The sequence below is a fragment of the Salvelinus fontinalis genome, chromosome 34, assembly GCF_029448725.1.
Source record: "Salvelinus fontinalis isolate EN_2023a chromosome 34, ASM2944872v1, whole genome shotgun sequence".
NCBI lineage: Eukaryota > Metazoa > Chordata > Actinopteri > Salmoniformes > Salmonidae > Salvelinus > Salvelinus fontinalis.
The window spans coordinates 38,098,385-38,121,688 of record NC_074698.1 but is presented as its reverse complement, the minus strand read 5'-3'; the positions used below and the strand labels follow the sequence as shown (position 1 = coordinate 38,121,688).

Genomic DNA, 23,304 nt, shown 5'->3' with positions numbered 1-23,304 from the left:
TGCATTACTACAATCACTTGCAATGTCTGTACAAAGGCGTGTGTCTGTGTGCACATTGATACTTACCCTGTATAAGGGGGTACTTGGCCATTAGCATCAAAGCCCAGCGTAGGGTGTTCCCTGTGGTGTCTGTACCAGCAGAAAACAGGTTGCCCACAGAGGATATCAGGTTTTTGTCATGGTAGTGAGAGTTCTTGTTGCCAGATTCCTTATAGACAGAAAAAGCATTTTAAAAAAGGGGAGAAAATATTTGTTTTCCCCTGAAAAGTCATGGTCTAGCAGTCTTTGCATTCTTTTTCAAAGGTCAAAATTTTGCTTTCAAAAATGTGTTTTTACATGTAACTTCTACACAAATGGTGTAGCAGTCTTAGCTGCAGCCCCCAGAAAACATACTTAGTGTACAAAACAAATGTTTCCATGGATTAGATCAGGGATCATCAACTAGTTTCACCCGCGGGCCAATTTTTTTCTCTCAAACCTTTCTTACATTTGTAGACGATCACACGTGTCTCTCTATGCATGGGAATACTTGGGAACAGATTTCCAAAATTAAAAATCAGTTGGAACATATTTCCTGGTGGTTTTAGTATTTTGTAAAATAAAATAAAAATAAATAAAAAATAAACCAAAGAAAACCACCCGCGTGCCAAATTCGGTCTGCGGGCTGCCAGTTGGGGAAGCCTCACAGACTGACCAGATAAATCCAGTTGAAAGCTATGATCCCTTATTGATGTCACTTGTTAGATCCACTTCAAAATCAGTGTAGAAGGGGAGGAGACAGGTTAAATTAAACATTTTAAGCCTTGAGACATGGATTGTGTTTGAGTGCCATTCAGAGGGTGAATGGGCAAAACAAAATACGTAATTGCCTTTGAATGGGGTATGGTAGTAGGTGCCAGGCGCACCAGTTTGAGTGTCAAGAACTGCAACGCTGCTGGGTTTTTCCACGCTCAACATTTTCCCATGTGTATCAAGAATGGTCCACAACCCAAAGGACATCCAGGCAACTTGACACAACTGTGGGAAGCAGTCTAGTCAACATGGGCCAGCGTCCCTGTTGAATACTTGACACGTTGTAGAGTCCATACCCCCAACGAATAGAGGCTGTTCTGATGGCAAAAAGGGGTGCAACTCAATATTAGGAAGATGTTCCTAGTGTTTTGTACACTCAGTGTATACCGCTGCAGCCTGGGCCCAATGCCATTTCAGCACAATATCTCCTATATTTTCTCCATTCTCTATCACATGGGCCATTTACGCATTTCTCAAAACCCACTAAATCCCTAGATGTTTTCATTCAAAGAATTTAATAAATATATTTTTTGGGGGGTAGATCAGTTTTAATATTGCAGATGGAAGCTACAATCTATCAATGTAAATGTCAGCATCATTTCCAATCCCCCATATTGTTTTTGTAAATATGTACAGTGCATTCGGAAAGTATTCAGATCCCTTGACTTTTTCCACATTTTGTTCATTATTTTGTACATTTATTTTTTTCCTCAATCTACACACAATACCCCATAATGACAAAGCAAAAACTGGTTTAGACATTTTTACACATTTATAATGAAATAGAAAATGGAAATATCACATTTACAGGGCTGAGATTCATTCGTACTACACCGGCTCCGATGCGCATCTTATTTGGCAGGACTTGCAAACTATTACAGACTACAAAGGGAAGCACAGCCGCGAGCTGCCCAGTGACACGAGCCTACCAGACGAGCTAAATAACTTCTATGCTCGCTTCGAGGAAAGCAACACTGAGGCATGCATGAGAGCATCAGCTGTTCAGGACGACTGTGTGATCACGCTCTCCGTAGCTGACGTGAGTAGGACCTTTAAACAGGTCAACATTCACAAGGCTGCGGGGCCAGACGGATTACCAGGACGTGTGCTCCGGGCATGTGCTTACCAACTGGCAGATGTCTTCACTGACATTTTCAACATGTCCCTGATTGAGTCTGTAATACCAACATGTTTCAAGCAGACCACCATAGTCCCTGTGCCCAAGAACACTAAGGCAACCTGCCTAAATGACTACAGACACGTAGCCCTTTCCCACCTGGACAAAAGGAACACCTACGTGAGAATGCTATTCATTGACTACAGCTCAGCATTCAACACCAATGTATCCTCAAAGATCATCACTAAGCTAAGGATCCTGGGACTAAATACCTCCCTCCGCAACTGGATCCTGGACTTACTGATGGGCCGCCCCCAGGTGGTGAGGGTAGGTAGCAACACATCTGCCACGCTGATCCTCAACACTGGAGCCCCTCAGGGGTGCGTGCTCAGTCCCCTCCTGTACGCTCTGTTCACCCACGACTGCGTGGCCTGGCACGACTCCAATACCATCATTAAGTTTGCAGATGACACAACAGTGGTAGGCCTGATCAAAGACGAGACAGCCCATAGGGAGGAGGTCAGAGACTTGGCCGGGTGGTGTCAGAATAACAACCTATCCTTCAACGTAACCAAGACTAAGGAGATTATTGTGGACTACAGGAAAGGCGGACTGAGCATGCCCCCATTCTCATCATCGGGGCTGTAGTGGAGGAGGTTGAGAGCTTCAAGTCTCTTGGTCTCCACATCACCAACTAACTAGAATGGTCCACACACACCAAGACAGTCGTGAAGAGGGCACGACAAAGCCTATTCCCCCTCAGGAAACGAAAAAGATTCTACAGCTGCAACATCGAGAGCATCCTGACTGGTTTCATCAATGCCTGGTACGGGAATTTCTCGGCCTCGGACCGCAAGGCACTACAGAGGGTAATGAGTACTGCCCAGTACATCACTGGGGCTAAGCTGCCTGCCATCCAGGACCTCTACACCAGGTGGTGTCAGAGGAAGGCCCTAAAAATTGTCAAAGACCCCAGCCACCCCAGTCATAGACTGTTCTCTCTACTACCGCATGGCAAGCTGTACCGGAGTGCCAAGTCTAGGAACAAAAGGCTTCTCAACAGTTTTTACCCTCAAGCTATGACTCCTGAACAGGTAATCAAATGGCTACCAGGACTATTTGCATTGTGTGCCCACCCCTCTTTTACGCTGATGCTACTCTCTGTTTATCATATATGCATAGTCACTTTAACCATACCTACATGTACATGCTACCTCAATCAGCCTGACTAACCGGTGCCCCCTCACATTGGCTACCCGGGGTATCTGCATTGTGTCCCGCCACCCATCACCCGCGAACCCCTCTTTTACGCTACTGCTACTCTCTGTTTATCATATATGCATCGTCACTTTAACCATACCTACATGTACATACTACCTCAATCAGCCCAACTAACCGGTGCCTGTATATAGCCTCGCAACTGTTGTTTTTCACTGTCTTTTTTACTGTTGTTATATTTCTGTTGTTTTTTTATTTCTTTACTTATCTATTGTTCACCTAATGCCTTTTTTACTTAGAAATTGCACTGTTGGTTGGAGCCTGTAAGTAAACATTTCACTGTAAGGTCTACACCTGTTGTATTCGGCGCACGTGACAAATAAACTTTGATTTGATTTACAGTGGCTTGCGAAAGTATTGACCCCCTTGGTATTTTCCCTATTTTGTTGCCTTAAAACCTGGGATTAAAATAGATTTTTTGGGGGGGGTTGTATAATTTAATTTGCACAATGTCTACCACTTTGAAGATGCAAAATATTTTTCGTGAATCAAACAAAAATTAAGACAAGAAAAACTGAACTTGAGCGCATAACTATTCACCCCCCCAAACTCAATACTTTGTACAGCCACCTTTTGCAGAAATTACAGCTGCAAGTCTCTTGGGGTATGTTTCTATAAACTTGGCACATCTAGCCACTGGGATTTTTGCCCATTCAAGGCAAAACTGATCTAGCTCCTTAGGGTTGGATGGGTTCCGCTGGTGTACAGCATTCTTTAAGTCATACCACAGATTCACAATTGGATTGAGGTCTGAGCTTTGACTAGGTCATTCCAAAACATGTAAATGTTTCCCCTTAATCCACTTGAGTGTTGCTTTAGCAGTATGCTTAGGGTCATTGTCCTGCTGGAAGGTGAACCTCCATCCCAGTCTCAAATCTGTGGAACTGAAAAAGGTTTCCCTCAAGAATTTCCCTGTATTTAGCACCATCCATCATTCCTTCAATTCTGACCAGTTTCAAAGTCCCTGCCGATGAAAAACATCCCAACAGCATGATGCTGCCACCACCATGCTTCACTGTGGGGATGATATTCTCGGGGTGATGAGCGATGTTGGTTTTGCGCCAGACATAGCGTTTGCCTTGATGATCAAAAAGCTCCATTTTAGTCTCATCTGACCAGAGCACCTTCTTCCATATATTTGGGGAGTCTCCCACATGCCTTTGGCGAACATCAAACGTGTTTGCTTATTTTTCTTCTTTAAGCAATTGCTTTTTTCTGGCCACTCTTCCGTAAAGCCCAGCTCTGTGGAGTGTACGGCTTATAGTGGTCCTATGAACAGATACTCCAATCTCCGCTGTGGAGCTTTGCAGCACATTCAGGGTTATCTTTGGTCTCTTTGTTGCCTCTCTGATTAATGCCCTCCTTGCCTGGTCCGTGAGTTTTGGTGGGCGGCCCTCTCTTGGTAGGTTTGTTGTGGTGCCATATTCTTTCCATTTGTTAATAATGGATTTAATGGTGCTCCGTGGGATGTTCAAAGTTTAGGATATTTTTTTATAACCCAGCCCTGATCTGTACTTCTCCACAACTTTGTCCCTAACCTGTTTGGAGAGCTCCTTGGTCTTTATGGTGCCGCTTGCTTGGTGGTCCCCCTTGCTTAGTGGTGTTGCAGACTCTGGGGCCTTTCAGAACAGGTGCATATATACTGAGATCATGTGACAGATCATGTGACACTTAGTTAAATAAAGTCCACCTGTGTACAATCTAACTATTTGACTTCTGAAGGTAATTGGTTGCACCAGATCTTATTTAGGGGCTTCATAGCAAAGGGGGTGAATACATATGCACGTACCACTTTTCCGTTTTTTATTTTTTAGAATTTGACACATGGAATGAAAAAAATTAACTTTTCACCAGTTTGGACTATTTTGTGTATGCCCATTACATGAAATCCAAATAAAAAATAAATTTAAATTACAGGTTGTAATGCAACAAAATAGGAAAAACGCCAAGGGGGATGAATACTTTTGCAAGGCACTGAACGTAATTATTCAGACTCTTTACTCTGTACTTTCTTGAATCAGCGATTACAGCCTCGGGTTTTCTTGGGTATGACGCTACAAGGTTGGCAAACCTGTATTTGGGAAGTTTCTCACATTCTTCTCTGCAGATCCTCTCAAGCTCCGTCATGTTGGATGGGGAGCGTTGCTGCACAGCTATTTTCAGGTCTCTCCAGAGATGTTTGATTGGGTTCAAATCCGGGCCCGAGTCGGAGGTCCGGAGATCTCTGGAGCAGGTTTTCGTCAAGGATATCTCTGTACTTTACTCCATTCATCTTTCCCTCGATCCTGACTAGTTCCCCAGTCCCTGCGAATGAAAAACATCCCCACAGCATGATACTGCCACCACGCTTCACCATAGGGATGGTGCCAGGTTTCCTCCAGAAGCCACGTGGAGGCGCGTCAGGTGCTCTTCCCAACCTTGGCTGTGGATGATGATATCATCCAGATAGGACGCTGCGTACTGCTGGTGGGGTCGAAGCACTCTGTTCATCAGTCGCTGGAATGTGGCTTGGCTCCGTGGAGACCGAACGGGAGCACCCGGTACTGGTACAGACCGTCTGGTGTTGAGAACGCCGTCTTCTCCCGGGAGGAGACTGCCAATGGCACCTGCCAATGTCCTTTGGTCAGGTCAAGGGTGCTGATGTACCGGGCCTTCCCAATCGGTCGATGAGCTCATCCACCCTTGGTATGGGGTAGGCGTCGAATACGCTTATGTCGTTCACACCCTGGAAATCATTACAGAAGCGGAGGCTACCGTCCAGTTTGGGCACCAACACGATGGGGCTGCACCATGCACTGTGGGACTCTTCAATGACCCCCATCCTCAGAATAGTCTCCACTTCTTGTTTCACGGCCTTCCGTCAAGCCTCCGGAATCCGATACGGCCTCTTTCTTACCGTTTCCCCGGGCCGGGTATGGATGTGGTGTTCAATGAGGGTCGTGCGGCCCGGCTTCTCGGAGAACACCGCCGTGTTCCGATCGACAAGCTCCCTGAGCTCTTGCTTCTGGGCTGGGTCGTGGTCCTCATTGCTTGGGACCACCACTGGTACCGTTGGCGTCCTGGGTCCCGACCATAACAAGGCCAAGGCTGTCCTCTCGTGCCACTTCTTCAACAGGTTCAAGTGGTAAATCTGTTGAGGTTTCTGTCTCCCCAGATGTCGTACGCGGTAATTGACAGGTCCCAGCTTTTCGACCACCTCGTATGGTCCGTGCCATGTTCCCAGGAACTTACTTTCGGCTGTGGGGATCAATATCAACACCCTGTCTCCCACCTGGAATTCTCGGGGCTGGGCTCCCCGATTGTAGACCTGGGCTTGGGCGCATTGGGCCTTCTCCATATGTTCCCTCATGACTGGCCATATGGCTGTCATCCGCTACCGCATCGTCTCCAGCCCATCGAGAACTGGCACGTCCAACAGATGGAGCCACCGCCTCGTGATGTATACTCCATCTGTCACTAGGCCTTGACGAGTCTCCCCCTGGTGGCTGACCTGCTGTACCCCACAGTACTATTAATTTTACAGATGAACGTGGTACCTTCAGGCGTTTGGAAATTGCTACCAAGGATGAACCAGACGTGGAGGTCTACAATTTTTTTTCTGATGTCTTGGCTGATTTTTTTTGATTTTCCCATGATGTCAAGCAAAGAGGCACTGAGTTTGAAGGTAGGCCTTGAAATACATCCACAGGTACACCTCCAATTGACTTAAGTGATGTCAATTAGACTAGAAGCTTCTAAAGGCATCACATCATATCTGGAATTATCCAAGCTGTTTAAAGGCACAGTCAACTTAGTGTATGTAAACTTCTGACCCACTGGAATTGTGATACAGTGAAATATAAGTGAAATAATCTGTCTGTAAACAATTGTTGGACAAATTAATTGTGTCATGCACAAAGTAGATGCCCTAACCGACTTGCCAAAACTATAGTTTGTTATCAAGAAATCTTTGGAGTGTTTGAAAACGAGTTTGATTGATTTCAACCTAAGTTTATGTAAACTTCCGACTTCAACTGTATATATATATATATATATACATACACACACTCAATAGTTTTACAACACATACTCATTCAAGGATTTCTCTTTATAATCAATTCTTGGAGTTTGTCAGAATTTGTGGGTTTTTGTTTGTCCACCCGCCTCTTGAGGATTGACCACAAGTTCTCAATGGGATTAAGGTCTGGGGAGTTTCCTGGCCATGGACCCAAAATATCGATGTTTTGTTCCCCGAGCCACTTAGTTATCACTTTTGCCTTATGGCAAGGTGCTCCATCATGCTGGAAAAGGCTTTGTTCGTCACCAAACTGTTCCTGGATGGTTGGGAGAAGTTGCTCTCGGAGAATGTGTTGGTACCATTCTTTATTCATGGCTGTGTTCTTAGGCAAAATTGTAAGTGAGCCCACTCCCTTGGCTGAGAAGCAACCCCACACATAAATGGTCTCAGGATGCTTTACTGTTGGCATGACACAGGACTGATGGTAGCGCTCACCTTGTCTTCTCCGGACAAGCTTTTTTCCGAATGCCCCAAACAATCAGAAAGGGGATTCAGAGAAAATGAATTTACCTCAGTCCTCAGCAGTCCAATCCCTGTACCTTTTGCAGAATATCAGTCTGTCCCTGATGTTTTTCCTGGAGAGAAGTGGCTTCTTTGCTGCCCTTCTTGACACCAGGCCATCCTCCAAAAGTCTTTGCCTCGCTGTGCGTGCAGATGCACTCACACCTGCCTGCTGCCATTCCTGAGCAAGCTCTGTACTGGTGGTGCCCCGATCCCGCAGCTGAATCAACTTTAGGAGACGATCCTGGCAGCCTGGACTTTCTTGGGTGCCCTGAAGCCTTCTTCAGAACAATTGAACCGTTCCAGTCTGTTATTCGAACTCAATTAGCATGACAGAGTGATCTCCAGCATTGTCCTCGTCAACACTCACACCTGTGTTAACGAGAGAATCACTGACATGATGTTAGCTGGTCCTTTTGTGGCAGGGCTGAAATGCAGTGGAAATGTTTTTTGGGATTCAGTTCATTTGCATGGCAAAGAGTGACTTTGCAATTAATTGCAATTCATCTGATCACTCTTCATAACATTCTGGAGTATATGCAAATTGCCATCATACAAACTGAGGCAGCAGACTTTGTGAACATTTATATTTGTGTCATTCTCAACTTTTGGCCACGACTGTAGTAACCAAAAAAAGTGTTAAACAAATCAAAATATATTTCAAATTTGAGATTCTTCAAATAGCCACCCTTTGCCTGGATGACAGCTTTGCATACTTTTGGCATTTTCTCAACCAGCTTCATGGAGGTAGTCACCTGGAATACATTTCAATTAACAGGTGTGCCTTCTTAAAAAGTTCATTTGTGGAATTTCTTTCCTTCTCAATGCGTTTGAACAGTTGTGGTGTGACAAGGTAGGGTATACAGAAGATAGCCCTATTTGGTAAAAGACCAAAGTCCATATTATGACAAGAACAGCTAAAAAAAAAGCAAAGAAACTACAGTCCATAATTACTCTAAGACATGAAGGTCAGTCAATACGGAAAATTTCAGTGCAGTCGCAAAAACATCAAGCGCTATGATGAAACTGGCTCTTATGAGGACCGCCACAGGAATGGAAGACCCAGAGTTACCTCTGCTGCAGAGGATACGTTCATTAGAGTTAACATGAACTGTTCAGAGGAGACTGTGAATGAAGCCTTCATGGTCGAATTGCTGCAAAGAAACCACTAAAGGACACCAATAAGAAGAGACTTGTTTGGGCCAAGATACACAAGCAAGAAAGGTGGAACTTTGTCCTTTGGTCTGGAGTCCAAATTGTAGATTTTTGGTTCCAACCGCCGTGTCTTTGAGAGACAAGGTGTGGGTGAACGGATGATCTCCACATGTGTATTTCCCACTGTAAAGCATGAAGGAGAATATGTTATGGTGTGGGTGTACTTTGCTGGTGACACTGATTTGGAGTGCTGCATCAGATGACCTGGCCTCCACAGTCACCCAGCCTCAACCAAATTGAGATGGTTTGGGATGAGTCGGACCGCAGAGTTAAGGAAAAGCCGCTAACAAGTGCTCAGCATATGTGGGAACTCATTCAAGACTGTTGGAAAAGCATTCCAGGTGAAGCTATCACGTTTGAAGGTAAGACCCATTGCAGCTGGAAACAGGAAACATTGCAGCTGCACCCTGGACGTAGGCTGAGGCCAATCCACCATCGCTCTCATCTTCCCGGGATCCATCTGGACACTCCCAGCAGCGATGATGTAACCCAGAATAGGGATGGTGGAGCGTTGGAACTCACATTTTTCCGCCTTCACAAACAGCTGATTCTCCAGAAAGCATTGAAGAACCTGTCTGACGTGGAGCACGTGTCCTTGGGGGGAGCGGGGGAAGACGAGGATGTCATCAATGTAGACGAAGACAAACCGGTTCAACATGTCGCTGAGAACATAATTTACCAGTGCCTCGAACACTCAGTGGCCGCTGGCCGTGTTGAAGGCGGTCTTCCACTCGTCCCCCTCTTGTACCCACACCAGGTGGTAGGCATTCCGTAGATCCAGCTTGGGAAAAACAGTTGCCCTCTGGAGGGGCTCGAAGGCTGAGGAAATGAGTGGTAGCAGGTAACTGTTCTTCACAGTAATGTCATTAAGTCTCCGGTAGTCAATGCATGGGCGCAGGGTCTTTTCTTTTTTCTCCACGAAGAACCCTGCGCCGGTGGGAGAGGAAGCGGGACGGATGAATACTGTAGCTAGGGAGTCCCCAATGTAAGTCTCCATAGCCTTGGTCTCCGGTCCCGACAGAGTACAGCCGTCCCCGGGGCGGCGTGGTGCTCGGGAGAAGGTCAATCCCACAGTCATAGGGTCGGTGCGGCGGAAGCGAAGTGGCCCGGGCCTTGCTGGACACCTCCCGGAGGTCCTGGTACTCCGCGGGAATGGTGGAGAGGTCCGTGGCACCTTCCGAGCCCCCAGGAAGACGTCCCAGGGGAGGTTGCGCTGACTTCAGGCAATGTGCGTTGCAGAACGGACTCCAGCCCATGATGGCACCAGTAGACCAGTTGATGAGGGGATTGTGTCGCTGGAGCCAGGAGAATCCCAAAACTATGGGAATCTGAGAAGACTTGATGAGCAGAAATTGCATCTTGTCGCTGTGATTCCATCACCTGTAGGTGGATGGGAATGGTATTATGCGTGACCTGGCCTATAGAGCACCCGTCCAGCACTCTAACATCCATGGGAATGGAGAGGGGCTGAGTGGGGATGTTCAGCTCGGAAGCCAGGATAGCGTCCAAAAAGCTCTCATCGGCCCCAGAGTCAATGAGGACACGGAAAGATTTGTACTGGTCTCCCCACAGCAGAATGGCATGAAAAGGGGTGCGTGCAAGGCAAGCCCAGCTCTGCCTAGTTTCTTAGGCTCGGGATGCGCTGAATCGGCCGTCTTCGACAACTCCCGGGGTAGGTCGGTAAGCCTTGGGTTCTCTTGGCAACGAGACCGTCGGGGACTTCCAGGATGACTCGGAGGCTCAAATTCTCTCCCTCCGTCGTTCCCGTAATCACCCATCGATTCGGATTGTCAAAGCGATGAGGGAATCGAGATCCGTAGGTAACTCCCGAGCAGCAAGCTCGTCCTTGACCTACTCCGAGACGCCGTGCAGGAACATATCGAACAGCGCTTCCTGGTTCCAAGCATTCTCCGCTGCCAACGTGCGGAAATCCACCGCATAATCTGCCACACTGTGGGAGCCATGCCGAAGCTGAATTAACTTAAGGGCAGCCTCTCTCCCGGGAAACGGGGAATCAAAAACCGTCTTCACTTCTCCCACGAACCCCTCCAGACTAGCGCATATGGCCAGCTGTTGTTCCCATACAGCAGTAGCCCAGGTGAGAGCCCTCCCGGACAACAGCGTGATGAGGTAGGCTAACTTGGAGCGGTCCGAGGGGAAGGAAGAGGACTGAAGCTGGAAAATGAGGGCACACTGCGCTAGAGACCCCCGACAGGTGCTTGGCTCTTCATTAAAAGCGTTCCGGAGGTGGTCCCGAGAAGGTGGAGTGGCAGAATGAGACGGCGCTACTCCCAGCTGAGTTACTGAGGGGCTGTGGGGTTACCGCCGTAGTAGGCTGCCTCCCAGACAACCCGTGGAATTTCCCCAGCAACATGTCCAACGCCCTGTCATGGCGTTCAGACAGCATTTGGACCCCCTCCATAAGGCCACGAAGCAATTCCTCATGCCTATCGATGGTGGCTCCTTGGGAGGAGATGGCGTTGCGCAGCTGGCCCGGGGCTGCTGGGTCAGTCATGGCCAGTTCGTACAATCACGTTTGAAGGTAAGACCCAGGTGCAAACAATGTTGAAGTAACAAAAGTTTATTAATTTGAACACGAGCAGGAAAAGGTACAGGACGACAGGCAGGATCAGAGTCAGGTCAGGCAGAGGTTGGTAATCCAGAGTAGCGGGGCAAAGGTACAGGATAGCAGACAGGGTCGGGGCCGGCAGAAAGGTCAAAACCGGGAAAACTAGAAAACAGGCACTGTAGACAGGACAGGAGCAAGGGGGAAAATGCTGGTAGGTATGAATGAATAAAACAAACTGGCAATAGACAAACAGAGAACACAGGTATAAATACACAGTGGATACTAGGGAAGATGGGTGACACCTGGAGGGGGGGTAGAAACAAGCACAAAGACAGGTGAAAGATCAGGGTGTGACAGAAGCTGGTTGAGAAAATGCCAAGAGTGTGCAAAGCCGTCATCAAGGCAAAAGGTCGCTATTTGAAGAATCTCAAATATAAAATATATTTTGATTTGTTTAACACTTTTGGTTACTACATGATTCCATATGTGTTATTTCATAGTTTTGATGTATTCACTATTATTTTTACAATGTAGAAAATAGTAAAAATGAAGAAAACCCTTGAATGAGTGGGTGTTCTAAAACTTTTTACCAGTAGTGTATATGAGAGAGAGAGCAAGGAACTTTTTGAAATACATTTTGCTTTATTATTTCCCCTAACCCTACCATCCCTCCCCTAATTGAAGTAAACTAATGGACAACAACACTTAGGCTTCTACTTCCAGCTTAGACAGTACATAATATATACATTTTTATGGACACAATGTATTTTAAAATAGTCATATTTTGTTTGTTTTTAATCCTATCCTTCAGCTACCCTCAACCCCACCCATCTATCTCTGAAGACCATTCAGTTTGATTTCTATTTGCCATATATTTCTAACTGCTGTTTCACAAAAGTTCTGAACCTGTATACATTTTACCAACACAGTATATTTTACATGAGTTCTCTTGTTTTTAATTGAGATGATTGTAGTGAGATTTCATACCTCCAGGGTCTGCTTTCGGACAAGGAACGAGTCCACAAAGCCTCTACACATTTGAGGGTTGAGAGTCTCCTTCAGCCCCCTCACCAGCTCCTCCATCTCCTTCTTGTTGTTCTCAATATTCTTCAACAAAAGCTTCCTGCTTTTCAGCCAAGGGCCCAGCCAGGGGAACATGTTGTACAACTATCTCCCAATAAAAAAAGTAAAGCATGAATTAACCTCTATTATTCCAGTAGCATAGAACAAATTTGAACAATTATTTAATTTTCCTGGTTTATCAAGTGTGACCCGTTTGCCATTATTCTCTGAGTGAGAAACAAATTAAACATAATGTACCTGTATTGAAACGGAGCCAGCAATTCGGAGGTTGACACTGGCTCGTTTTACAGTTGCTTTGAACTTGGGGTCAGAGTATTCAAACCTGCTGCCGTATATAATGTTGGAGATTATGTTGGAGACAGCATAACTCAATGGCTGGGTTGTGTCGAATGCTTTACCTGTTACAAAAGGTCATCAGAAATTGAATTAGCAAACCTAAGGGGAAAAAATTATGCAACCTGTTTTTTGGTTTTCAAATCAGAACTACAAATTCTTACCCTTGTGATTTTCAAACACTTCAATCAGGTAGTGAATTTCCTCTAAGATTTTCTCTTCAATCACTTTCTTGCCCATCCCAAAGTCTCTAAGGTTCGCCAAGGCAAAGCGCCTCATCTCTTTCCATGATTCGCCATTGCCAAACAGAATACCTACCAGTATTGAAAAGTAATATTGTGCAGGTGTCAGGAATTAACCATGTAAGGAGAAAATAACAATTTGGTCAAATATTTGGGCTGTTGTTACAGCACCAAATATGCTTGCTTGGCAGAATATTGTCGAATGCAACAGTTAACCGGATTACAAGTTTCACATATCCAACATTACCATGTCCATTGGTGAAGTCATAGAACACAGGAAGCATGCCCCTGTCCCCAAACTCCTCTGCATGGTTGACCAGCGCCTGCTTGACCGTCTTGTATCCTGCCAGGATCACCACTTTTGTGGGTCCAAAGTGAACCGTGAAAACAGACCCATATTTCTTGGACAGCTGTAAAACATAAAATAAGACTAAATGCATGGTTTATTAAAGGTCCCGGACAGTGAAAATCATGTGGTTGGTCAAATTAGATGATATTTGGATGTAACTAGTTCATAGTAGGTTGACCTGTAGCTGGTACATTGACAAAGTTGGTCATAAAGTTACTGGTCCCTTCCCCCCATGTCAAACACTTGGATTCATGAGCAGGCATTACTTCTGGCTTTATGCCATGTCATGTAGCCGGAGATGTTATACACCAATGGTAGAGTCTTATAATCTTAACTTATTTAAATATGTAACACCTTAAAACCATCATCACATGTAAGCATCATACGGCTTTGTTTACAAACAGTAACATAGCTTAATAAGCGGAACTTGGCAGAACTAAACTGGTAACTAACCCCTTTTCACCTGCGTTGTGGCTTTTAGCTACCAAGCTACTTACCAGAATTCCACATGTCAGTGTTAATTTAACTACACTGATTTCCAAATAATGAAGACATCCAACAGCATTGGCTGCACCGAAAGTTACAATCATGTCACAGGAGTGCAGTGCACATTTCGAGCGAAGTTGCTTTATCTATTGGGGAGAACATTCAATGGTCTTGTCAGGATGCTACTCCTGAAGACAGATGCTGTACCATCATTGACAGTGGATCTTTCAAGTGCTGTCCATAATGTAGTCTGATGCGGTTGCTGTAACTGTTTTGACTTGTGAACTGTATATTTTCTGTAACACACCTGATAGAGATGGAAGAACAAAAACCATATAGACTAAGCCCCCTGCATTGAGACTGAGAACTGCCAACATACAGCTGACATGAAGGAATGTTGTCCACAAAAGGAGCATAGTCAGGAATGCAACTTGGGTTTAAGTAGTGAGGGGGACACAACATTTAAAAACAATGTCATTGAAAAGGGACAATGTGCACATAGGTTAGGCTACTATGGTGACCATAAGTTAGGTTACTATGGTGACCATAGGTTAGGTTACTATGGTGACCATAGGTTAGGCCACTATGGTGAGCGAGCGTTGCGCCTTTTAATTTTCAATAAGTATCGATTACCCATTTGTCTCTGCCTGCAAATTGTTCTCCTGAAAAGGTAGACTGTAACCTATGGGACTATGCAAAACGTAGCAAGTGTCGCTGTCATTGTTGCTGCTTCCAGTTCAGTAGCCAATACTGCGAGATCAGGTGCGCATGTGGTATCAATTATATAGAGTAGGCTACAGCCGGTTATTTTCACACAAGTAAATGTAGGTCTCATGGTAATGGACCGTTAATTTACATAAACACATTTAGCATCTCCTGGCTTCCACACAGCCTATAAGCCACTGATGCAAACCTTTGGAACATCTACATTTTAAAAAAGTCTAATAAATCCATGTAATATAGCCTACACCTTCACAATAAATCCATTATGTACTTTAAACAGGTCTAAAGAAGCATGATATGAAGAAAATGTAGTCTAATTCAGAAGAACAGAATAGCATACTCTGAGTCGTCCTTATGTTAGGCCCTGTTATGGCTATGCCATATGGCTGTGGGCTGCACTAGTTCATTTAGCAGACAAGATTAGCTTAGAATTCCATGGCATTATTTTAGAATATGTTATAGCACGAAGAATACAACTGAACAAAGCTGAATATAAATATTTTCTCCAAACAATTTCAGGTAGTGCACACGTGGATATTCTGTGTTGAGTGTTTAACAAAGAAATAGGTACTCCTATATGCTTAATTTAGATGTTCTTTAGTCGTTCTACAAAACGTTGGGCTATAGGTTTAGATTTTTAATACACTAAGGCTGCATGATGAGACTGATGATTTGAAGAAAGGTGCTTGAAAGGCATGAGCTCTGCTTTGTGCACACTTCATTAGGTTCTCATTCACAATTTGACAAGCACTTGATAATACTTTGAATTTCACAGCAGCATCCCCTTTGTGGCCGTAATGCACCCTAAAAAATCCATGGCTTTGTTGTGCCCTTCTGAGTGCTGCATGCTCTCCATCACATGATCGGGTCTTTCTCACAGGCTAGATGTTGGAAGAACTGTCCACATTTACTTTTCGTCAGCCAACAAGATGAGTAGGCCTAAGGAATGGCAAAAGTACTAGCCTATGTCAATCTACTATCCCCATAGCACAAAAGTCAACCTATTATGTGTGAGAAATAAATATTCTGGACAGTTGTGGGATGGAATAGATCCCAAATTAATACAACCACTAACAAAAACATTTTTTTTACGCAATGTGGCTGACGCAACAGATCAGAACGTTTAGCTTAAAATGTTAAACCATTAGGCTATTTCTTCACATTATAAGCACAGCAATGCTGTTCCTCCTTCACTCACGCTGCCAAACATAAAACTGACTATTCTACTGATCCTCGACTTCGGCGATGTCATTTACAAAATAGCCTCCAACACTCTACTCAGCAAAATGGATGCAGTCTATCACAGTGCCATCCATTGTCACCAAAGCCCCATATTCCACCCACCACTGCGACCTGCACATGAGAGCCTGTCCTCAACTGGCCTACTTGGTTAAATAAAAAAATATTTAAAAAATGCGCTCATGGCAGCAGGCTATAAGTGGGAATGTTCCATTAGTGGGAAAACACCTTATCAAAAGTGACCGCAAATACAATTACGCATGCAATGCTTTTATACATTTGAATTTATTTGGAGAAAATGATCTTCCCCAAACTTACGCTGCTTATGTATGCCAGTTAGGCTCTACACCCGTTGTAAAGTGGATTAATGTGCTTCAAATTTAAGAAGTTATTTAGCAACTTTAATTGTGATACAAAACTTATCAAAACATATAGGCCTATGGGCTCAGCTACATGAGGTGTGCAACTATGATTCGAAAAAGTCGCACAAAAGGCTGTTTCTTATGCTGGGCATCATTCACAAGTTATAATACATAACGCACAAGTGATAGGCTAATATTGTCGCCTATCAGACTATTCTTGATTTAATATTGTCTTTAGATATACTAAATAATATGTGAGAAATTTGTTTTGATTTAGAATGGACCATTATCATACACCTGTCTCCAAACAAGGGGCAGCAGAATAAATACATTTCATCTATGCACTTAGAGCGGATGGAGAGCGCTTTCCCATGACTCATTTTCATGCCAGCCAGGTAGTCTGTACTCCTGTTGTAAAGATAAGCAATGTGCTTAATATTAGGGTGGGGGGTACACGGGCGGGAGGATGTGACTAAAGGGGGGAATGGGTCGTGGCCATCTTTATTTTTATATCTTTACATCTTTATATTTATATATATATTTTTTTATCTGTAACCCTCTGAAAAATAAATAAACTCAATAAAAAAAAATATCACAAAAAAGAACATTACAGGCTACATAGATTAGCTCCTGGATCTCCTCATCAACGAGGTCACCCTTGATCCAGCGTTTGTGGGGAAGTAGTGCGAGCTGTCCATCCCAGGAACCCCTATCTGCCCAGTGTGAGAGGCCTGACAAGTAGGAGGCCATAGCTGGATTTGTCTCCCTGCTCTTATGCATGCGGAGTGCCTGGATACAGCCGTTAGCCGTGGTATATTGGCCATATACCACAAACCCCCAGGGTGCCTTATTGCTATTATAAACTGGTTACCAACTTAATTAGAACAGTAAAAAGTAATTGTCATACCCGTGGTACATGGTCTGATATTCCACAGCTTTCAGCCAAATCAGCAGTCAATGCTCGAACCAGGTTAAGAATTGGAAATAAATCCCCTTTGCGCATGTGCATAACTATGGATAAATCTGACAGGAGAGTTTGAGTGATGAAAATTGGCCAGAGGATCTTGAAATCTCTAAGCAAGAAATACTTGGATTAACATGAAAAAAGAATGTTAGGCTGTTTTCTGGCCATTGTGCTGTTACTATGTGCCAAATGTTAAGACTACAAACCGTTCAACGGCCCATTTGCGAGATTGACTTGTCATTTCAGTAGGCATAGGCTACAGACTAAAATCTGGGTTTATGGTTGTAATTAAATTTTGCCATGGTTTGCTTAGAAAAAGGCAGGTAGCCTATGATGGGCCTACATCTCATTTCCGATAGTCTACAGTAGCCTAGACAAGATGCAGTGTCAAGTGTGCTCCCTCTCTGGCCTCTAGGTCATCAGGCAGCTCATTATCCCTCACACCTGTCACCATCGTCACACGCCTACGGGCAATTTTTCTATTAATTGGTTTTCCATGACCAGATAGGCGTCACAAGTGGCACACATTGATTTGTAATGACTCCAGTGATATCATCATTTCCACATATTTATTGTATCAAAATGGTAGCCTATAATGGCATATACATGAATAGGCTACTTGATGGCCAACAGAGGCAAATGTATCATTCTCCATATTTAATGTCAGTTTCATTGAGGATTTCCATTAAAAAGAACCACGCGAGGGAGTTCCAAAACTTCCATTTAATTTCCACTTGGGCAGCCGAGACCCAAGAACTGAGCATGCATAAAGCACTTCACTTGATATCGTTTTCTCTAAGCAGTCAACATTAGAATGCAGTTTAAACCCCCTCCGAGTCATTTCCCAGAGCTTCCTCTCCATTATTTATTGATGTATCCAGGCTGTATCACAACCAGCTGTGATTGGGAGTCCCAAAGGGCAGCGCACAATTGGTCCAATGTCGTCCGGGTTTGTCCAGTGCAGGCCGTCATTGTAAATAAGAATGTGTTCTTAAATACTGGTAGGTATTCAACTGACTTGCCTAGTTAAAAACGTATTAACAAGTTTTATGGAAAAAGGGTTGGAAATACAGTGGGGCAAAAAAGTATTTAGTCAGCCACCAATTGTGCAAGTTCTCCCACTTAAAAAGATGAGAGGGTTGTAATTTTCATCATAGGTACACTTCAACTATGACAGACAAAATGAGAATTTTTTTTCTCCAGAAAATCACATTCAGTCAGTCTCCAGATCTCAACCCCATAGAAAATCTTCGGAGGGAGTTGAAAGTCCGTGTTGCCCAGCAACAGCCCCAAAACATCACTGCTCTAGAGGAGATCTGCATGGAGTAATGGGCCAAAATACCAGCAACAGTGTGTGAAAACCTTGTGAAGACTTACAGAAAACGTTTGAACTCTGTCATTGCCAACAAAGGGTATATAACAAAGTATTGAGATAAACTTTTGTTATTGACCAACTACTTATTTTCCACCATAATTTGCAAATAAATTCATTAAAAATCCTACAATGTGATTTTCTGGATTTTTTTCCCTCATTTTGTCTGTCATAGTCGAAGTTTACCAATGATGAAAATTACAGGCCTCTCTCATCTTTTGAAGTGGGAGATCTTGCACAATTGGTGGCTGACTAAATACTTTTTTGCCCCACTGTAGGTGTCTCCATAATGACTATTTAAATAGCCTACCTACAACTGGTAAAAAGTTGTCACAATGTGCACTGCTCTCTTATCTCTCGCTCGGACAATAACTGCAGTGCTCTTTCAACACCCCTCTGGCCTTCCCTATGGGGGCGGGAGGGGGGGGGGGGGGGGTGATAAGTGACAGAATTAAGTGTGGCTGTGTGGTGACATAGACAAAATATTTGTTTTACAAGCGGCAGATGGGATTTTCGAGAGTTCCTGCCCCAGATACTTTCATTAGAGACAATGTTTGTTTTTTCGCATTGTTGGTAATTTTGTACATAATGTTCCTGCTACCGTTTCTTTATGACCGAAAGGAGCTTCAGTATATCAGAACAGCAATTACTCACCTCGAACTGGACGCAGATTTTAGTGAAGAGAGCATGACAACATCTTTTCCCTCTCAGGATACTGAAAATATTTGACATGGGTACCCAGCTCCACAAAAGGTTCTACAGCTGAACAGCAGATTGTCCCTTTAACTAAGCTCTCAACGTATCTAGAAGCTATTCAAAATAAATCAACCAAACACAGACTATGGAGATCAGTGTGTTACTTTAGAAAATGCAGGTGTTATGAAAAGTCCTGTGAAGTAAACAATGCATGAAATGTAAATATAAAAACTTTAACTAAAGGTTGTTGGAAGCAGTTCTGTAACAAATAAAGTATAATTCTATGTTGACACATCTTCTGGAGTGATATCCTTGCAATATAAGTTGGATTGAAGTATGTGTGAGCTATTTGGGTGAGTTGTTTGGTCTGTGACAAGAAAACTATTAAGATTGTGTTTTTACCCCTCACAAAAACTATCCCTTTAAGCATTTATGACCGATACGATTTTCAAGCCAAATGCCTCTATGTGAGTGAATGCACAGTGGTCATCATTTCACCTGTATTATTTGATAACATTCTGCAATTAAAAAAACTGAAATGGAACATTAATGGAGAACATTCTCTGAAAACATTCATAAACTCAGAGAGAGTGTGGTAAGTAGGGCCACATCAAAATAAAAAACTTTTAGAGGGCTCCTGTGTTGACAAAAACTATTGCTAACTGGTTGAAACACTATGTTGCTTTGACAATACATGCCTATTGAAACTAACTGGATATTTTAAACCTGCTAAAGTAAACATTTTGAAAATATTTACTCAGATAAAACAATGACACAGATCATATCAACAACCATAACATAGTTTAATCTCAGGACTTGCTCTCACCTTACAGAGGGTGCGGTAGGGCCTCTTGAGGTCCAGCTGGAGCATGTTACCAAGCAGGGGCAGAGGCCTGGGTCCTGGAGGCGCCTTCCCCTGTTCCTCAGAGTTGGAACCGGAGAAGAGGCGGTAAAGAGCCAGCAGAAACAGCAGAGCCCCCAGCAGTGTCACCGTACTCGATGTCTGGAGAAGACCTTCTATAAGAGACATCTTCAAACAGCTCTTATACCTACACAGGGCTAAAAATAGTGACTACTTCCAGCTCATTGATCTGTCTGCCAATGGAGGCTCACCTTTTATAGAGCATGGAACAGCCTCAGGGGAGGGGCTAAACATTCTGGGAAAAAATGTGCTCTTATCTATGCGAAGGTTACTACCGGTCATCATCCTATGAGGATGTATCATATTAGACCTTGATCACCACTAGATACAATTGAAGGCAAGCGTAAAAAGAAACATTTACAGACCTTTGAGGTTTGACTGTGTTAACCACTATCTTTTGAATGTCATTTAGCAACTATTACATACATATTTCCAATCTTTTTTCTCAAATGCACACATTTTGGGGACTTTCACATTTGATACTTTAGTGGGGTGTATAAATATAAATGACGTCGAAACAACGTTGATTCAACCAGTGTGTGTGACCACTGGTTGATAGATCACTGTGCCGAGGTACAGTCTTGGCCAAAAGTTTTGAGAATGACACAAATATTACATTTTATAAAGTCTGCTGCCTCAGTTTGTATGATGGCAATTTGCATATACTCCAGAATGTTATGAAGAGTGATCAGATTAATTGCAAAGTTCCTCTTTGCCATGCACATGAACTGAATCCCCAAATAACATTTCCACTGCATTTCAGCCCTGCCACAAAAGGACCAGCTGACATCATGTCAGTGATTCTCTCGTTAATACAGGTGTGAGTGTTGACAAGGACATGGCTGGAGATAACTCTGTCATGCTGATTGAGTTTGAATAACAGACTGAAAGCTTCAAAAGGATGGTGATGCTTGGATTCATTGTTCTTCCTCTGTCAAACATGGTTACCTGCAAGGAAACATGTGCCATCAACATTGGTTTGCACAAAAAGGGCTTCACAGGCAAAGATATTGCTGCCAGTAAGATTGCACCTAAATCAACCATTTATCGGATCATCAAGAACTTCAAGGAGAGCGGTTCAATTGTTGTGAAGAAGGCTTCAGGGCACCCAAGAAAGTCCAGCAAGCGCCAGGACCATCTCCTAAAGTTGATTCAGTTGCAGGATCGGGGAACCACCAGTACAGCGCTTGCTCAGGAATGGCAGCAGGCAGGTGTGAGTGCATCTGCATGCACAGTGAGGCGAAGACTTTTGGAGGATGGCTTGGTGTCAAGAAGGACAGCAAAGAAGCCACTTCTCTCCAGGAAAAACATCAGGGACAGACTGATATTCTGCAAAAGGTACAGGGATTGGACTGCTGAGGACTGGGGTAAAGTGACTTTCTCTGAGGAATCCCCTTTCCAACTGTTTGGTGCATCCGGAAAAAGCTTGTCCGGAGAAGACAAGGTGAGCGCTACCATCAGTCCTGAGTCATGCCAACAGTAAAGCATCCTGAGACCATTCATGTGTGGGGTTGCTTCTCAGCCAAGGGAACGGGCTCACTCACAATTTTGCCTAAGAACACAGCCATGAATAAAGAATGGTACCAACACATCCTCCGAGAGCAACTTCTCCCAACCATCCAGGAACAGTTTGGTGACGAACAATGCCTTTTCCAGCATGATGGAGCACCTTGCCATAAGGCAAAAGTGATAACTAAGTGGATCGGGGAACAAAACATCAATATTTTGGGTCCATGGCCAGGAAACTCCCCAGACCTTAATCCCATTGAGAACTTGTGGTCAATCCTCAAGAGACATGTGGACAAACAGAAACCCACAAATTCTGACAAACTCCAAGCATTGATTATGCAAGAATGGGCTGCCATCAGTCAGGATGTGGCCCAGAAGTTAATTGACAGCATGCCAGGGCAGATTGCAGAGGTCTTGAAAAAGAAGGGTCAACACTGTAAATATTGGCTCTTTGCATCAACTTCATTTAATTGTCAATAAAAGCCTTTGCCACTTATGAAATGATTGTATTTCAGCATTCCATAGTAACATCTGACAAAAATATCTAAAGACACTGAAGCAGCAAACTTTGTGGAAATTAATATTTGTCTCATTCTCAAAACCTTTGGCCACGACTGTATGGCAAGAACTGTGGGGATTTATATCAATCTTTACCCTGTATATGGGGGTACTTGGCCATTAGCAGCAGACCCCAGCGCAGGGTTGTCCCGGTGGTGTCGGTACCAGCACTAAACAGGTTAGCAACACTAAATACCAGGTTGTCGTCATGGTAGAAAGAATCCATATTGCCAGATTCCTAACAGAAACAGACCCACAGATGACATGAGTTATGTACAACAGTTACTTAAGGAGCTGTTGTAAGTTATTCACAGATAATCAACACATTCTATTAAAGCAGCTAGAAGAAGTGTTTTAGAGTCTGTGAGTTTACATGAAATTCTGCTGATAAGGAGAACTGTAATTCTATCCTCCCTCAGCTGGCATTCAGTCATATGTATACTGGGCACACACTGGATGAATCTACGTTGTTTCTACTTAATTGCAATGAAATTAGATTGAACCAATGACAAATACACGTTGAATTGACATCTGTGCACATTGGTATGTTAGTGGTGGACAACTGAAATTAATTGTGTTTTGCTGCAGTATCCAAGTGCACCACATGGTGGCATAATAAGAAATATAAACTGGGTTCAAATCAAGTCAAATTTTATTGGTCACATACACATGGTTAGCAGATGTCAATGCGAGTGTAGCAAAATGCTTGTGCTTCTAGTTCCGACAACGCAGTAATAACCAACGAGTAATCTAACCTAACAATTTAACAACAACTACCTTATACACACAAGTGTAAAGGAATGAATAAGATTATGTACATAAAAATATATGGATGAGCGATGGCCAAACGGCATAGGCCAGATGCAGTAGATTGTATAGAGTACAGTATATACATATGAGATGAGTAATGTAGGGTATGTAAACATTATAAAGTGCC

The 23,304-nt window shown here is 43.7% G+C and overlaps 1 protein-coding gene across 2 annotated transcripts in view; it reads right to left on the bottom strand.

Moving 5' to 3' along the window:
- LOC129833844 (cytochrome P450 2K1-like) overlaps positions 1–20,470 on the bottom strand; it is a 30,569-nt gene extending 10,099 nt beyond the window's left edge. The window contains exons 1-6 of one of the 2 annotated variants that reach the window (XM_055898675.1): positions 20,205–20,470; positions 13,435–13,597; positions 13,110–13,259; positions 12,850–13,010; positions 12,517–12,696; positions 67–208 (exon numbers count right to left, since the gene is read on the bottom strand). In XM_055898675.1, the coding sequence (XP_055754650.1) occupies positions 67–208; positions 12,517–12,696; positions 12,850–13,010; positions 13,110–13,259; positions 13,435–13,597; positions 20,205–20,408 (1,000 nt within the window). In that variant the 5' untranslated portion in view covers positions 20,409–20,470. The remainder of the gene's footprint in view (positions 1–66; positions 209–12,516; positions 12,697–12,849; positions 13,011–13,109; positions 13,260–13,434; positions 13,598–20,204) is intronic. The other variant, XM_055898676.1, reaches the window with a different exon arrangement.
- Positions 20,471–23,304: the final 2,834 nt, after the last annotated feature.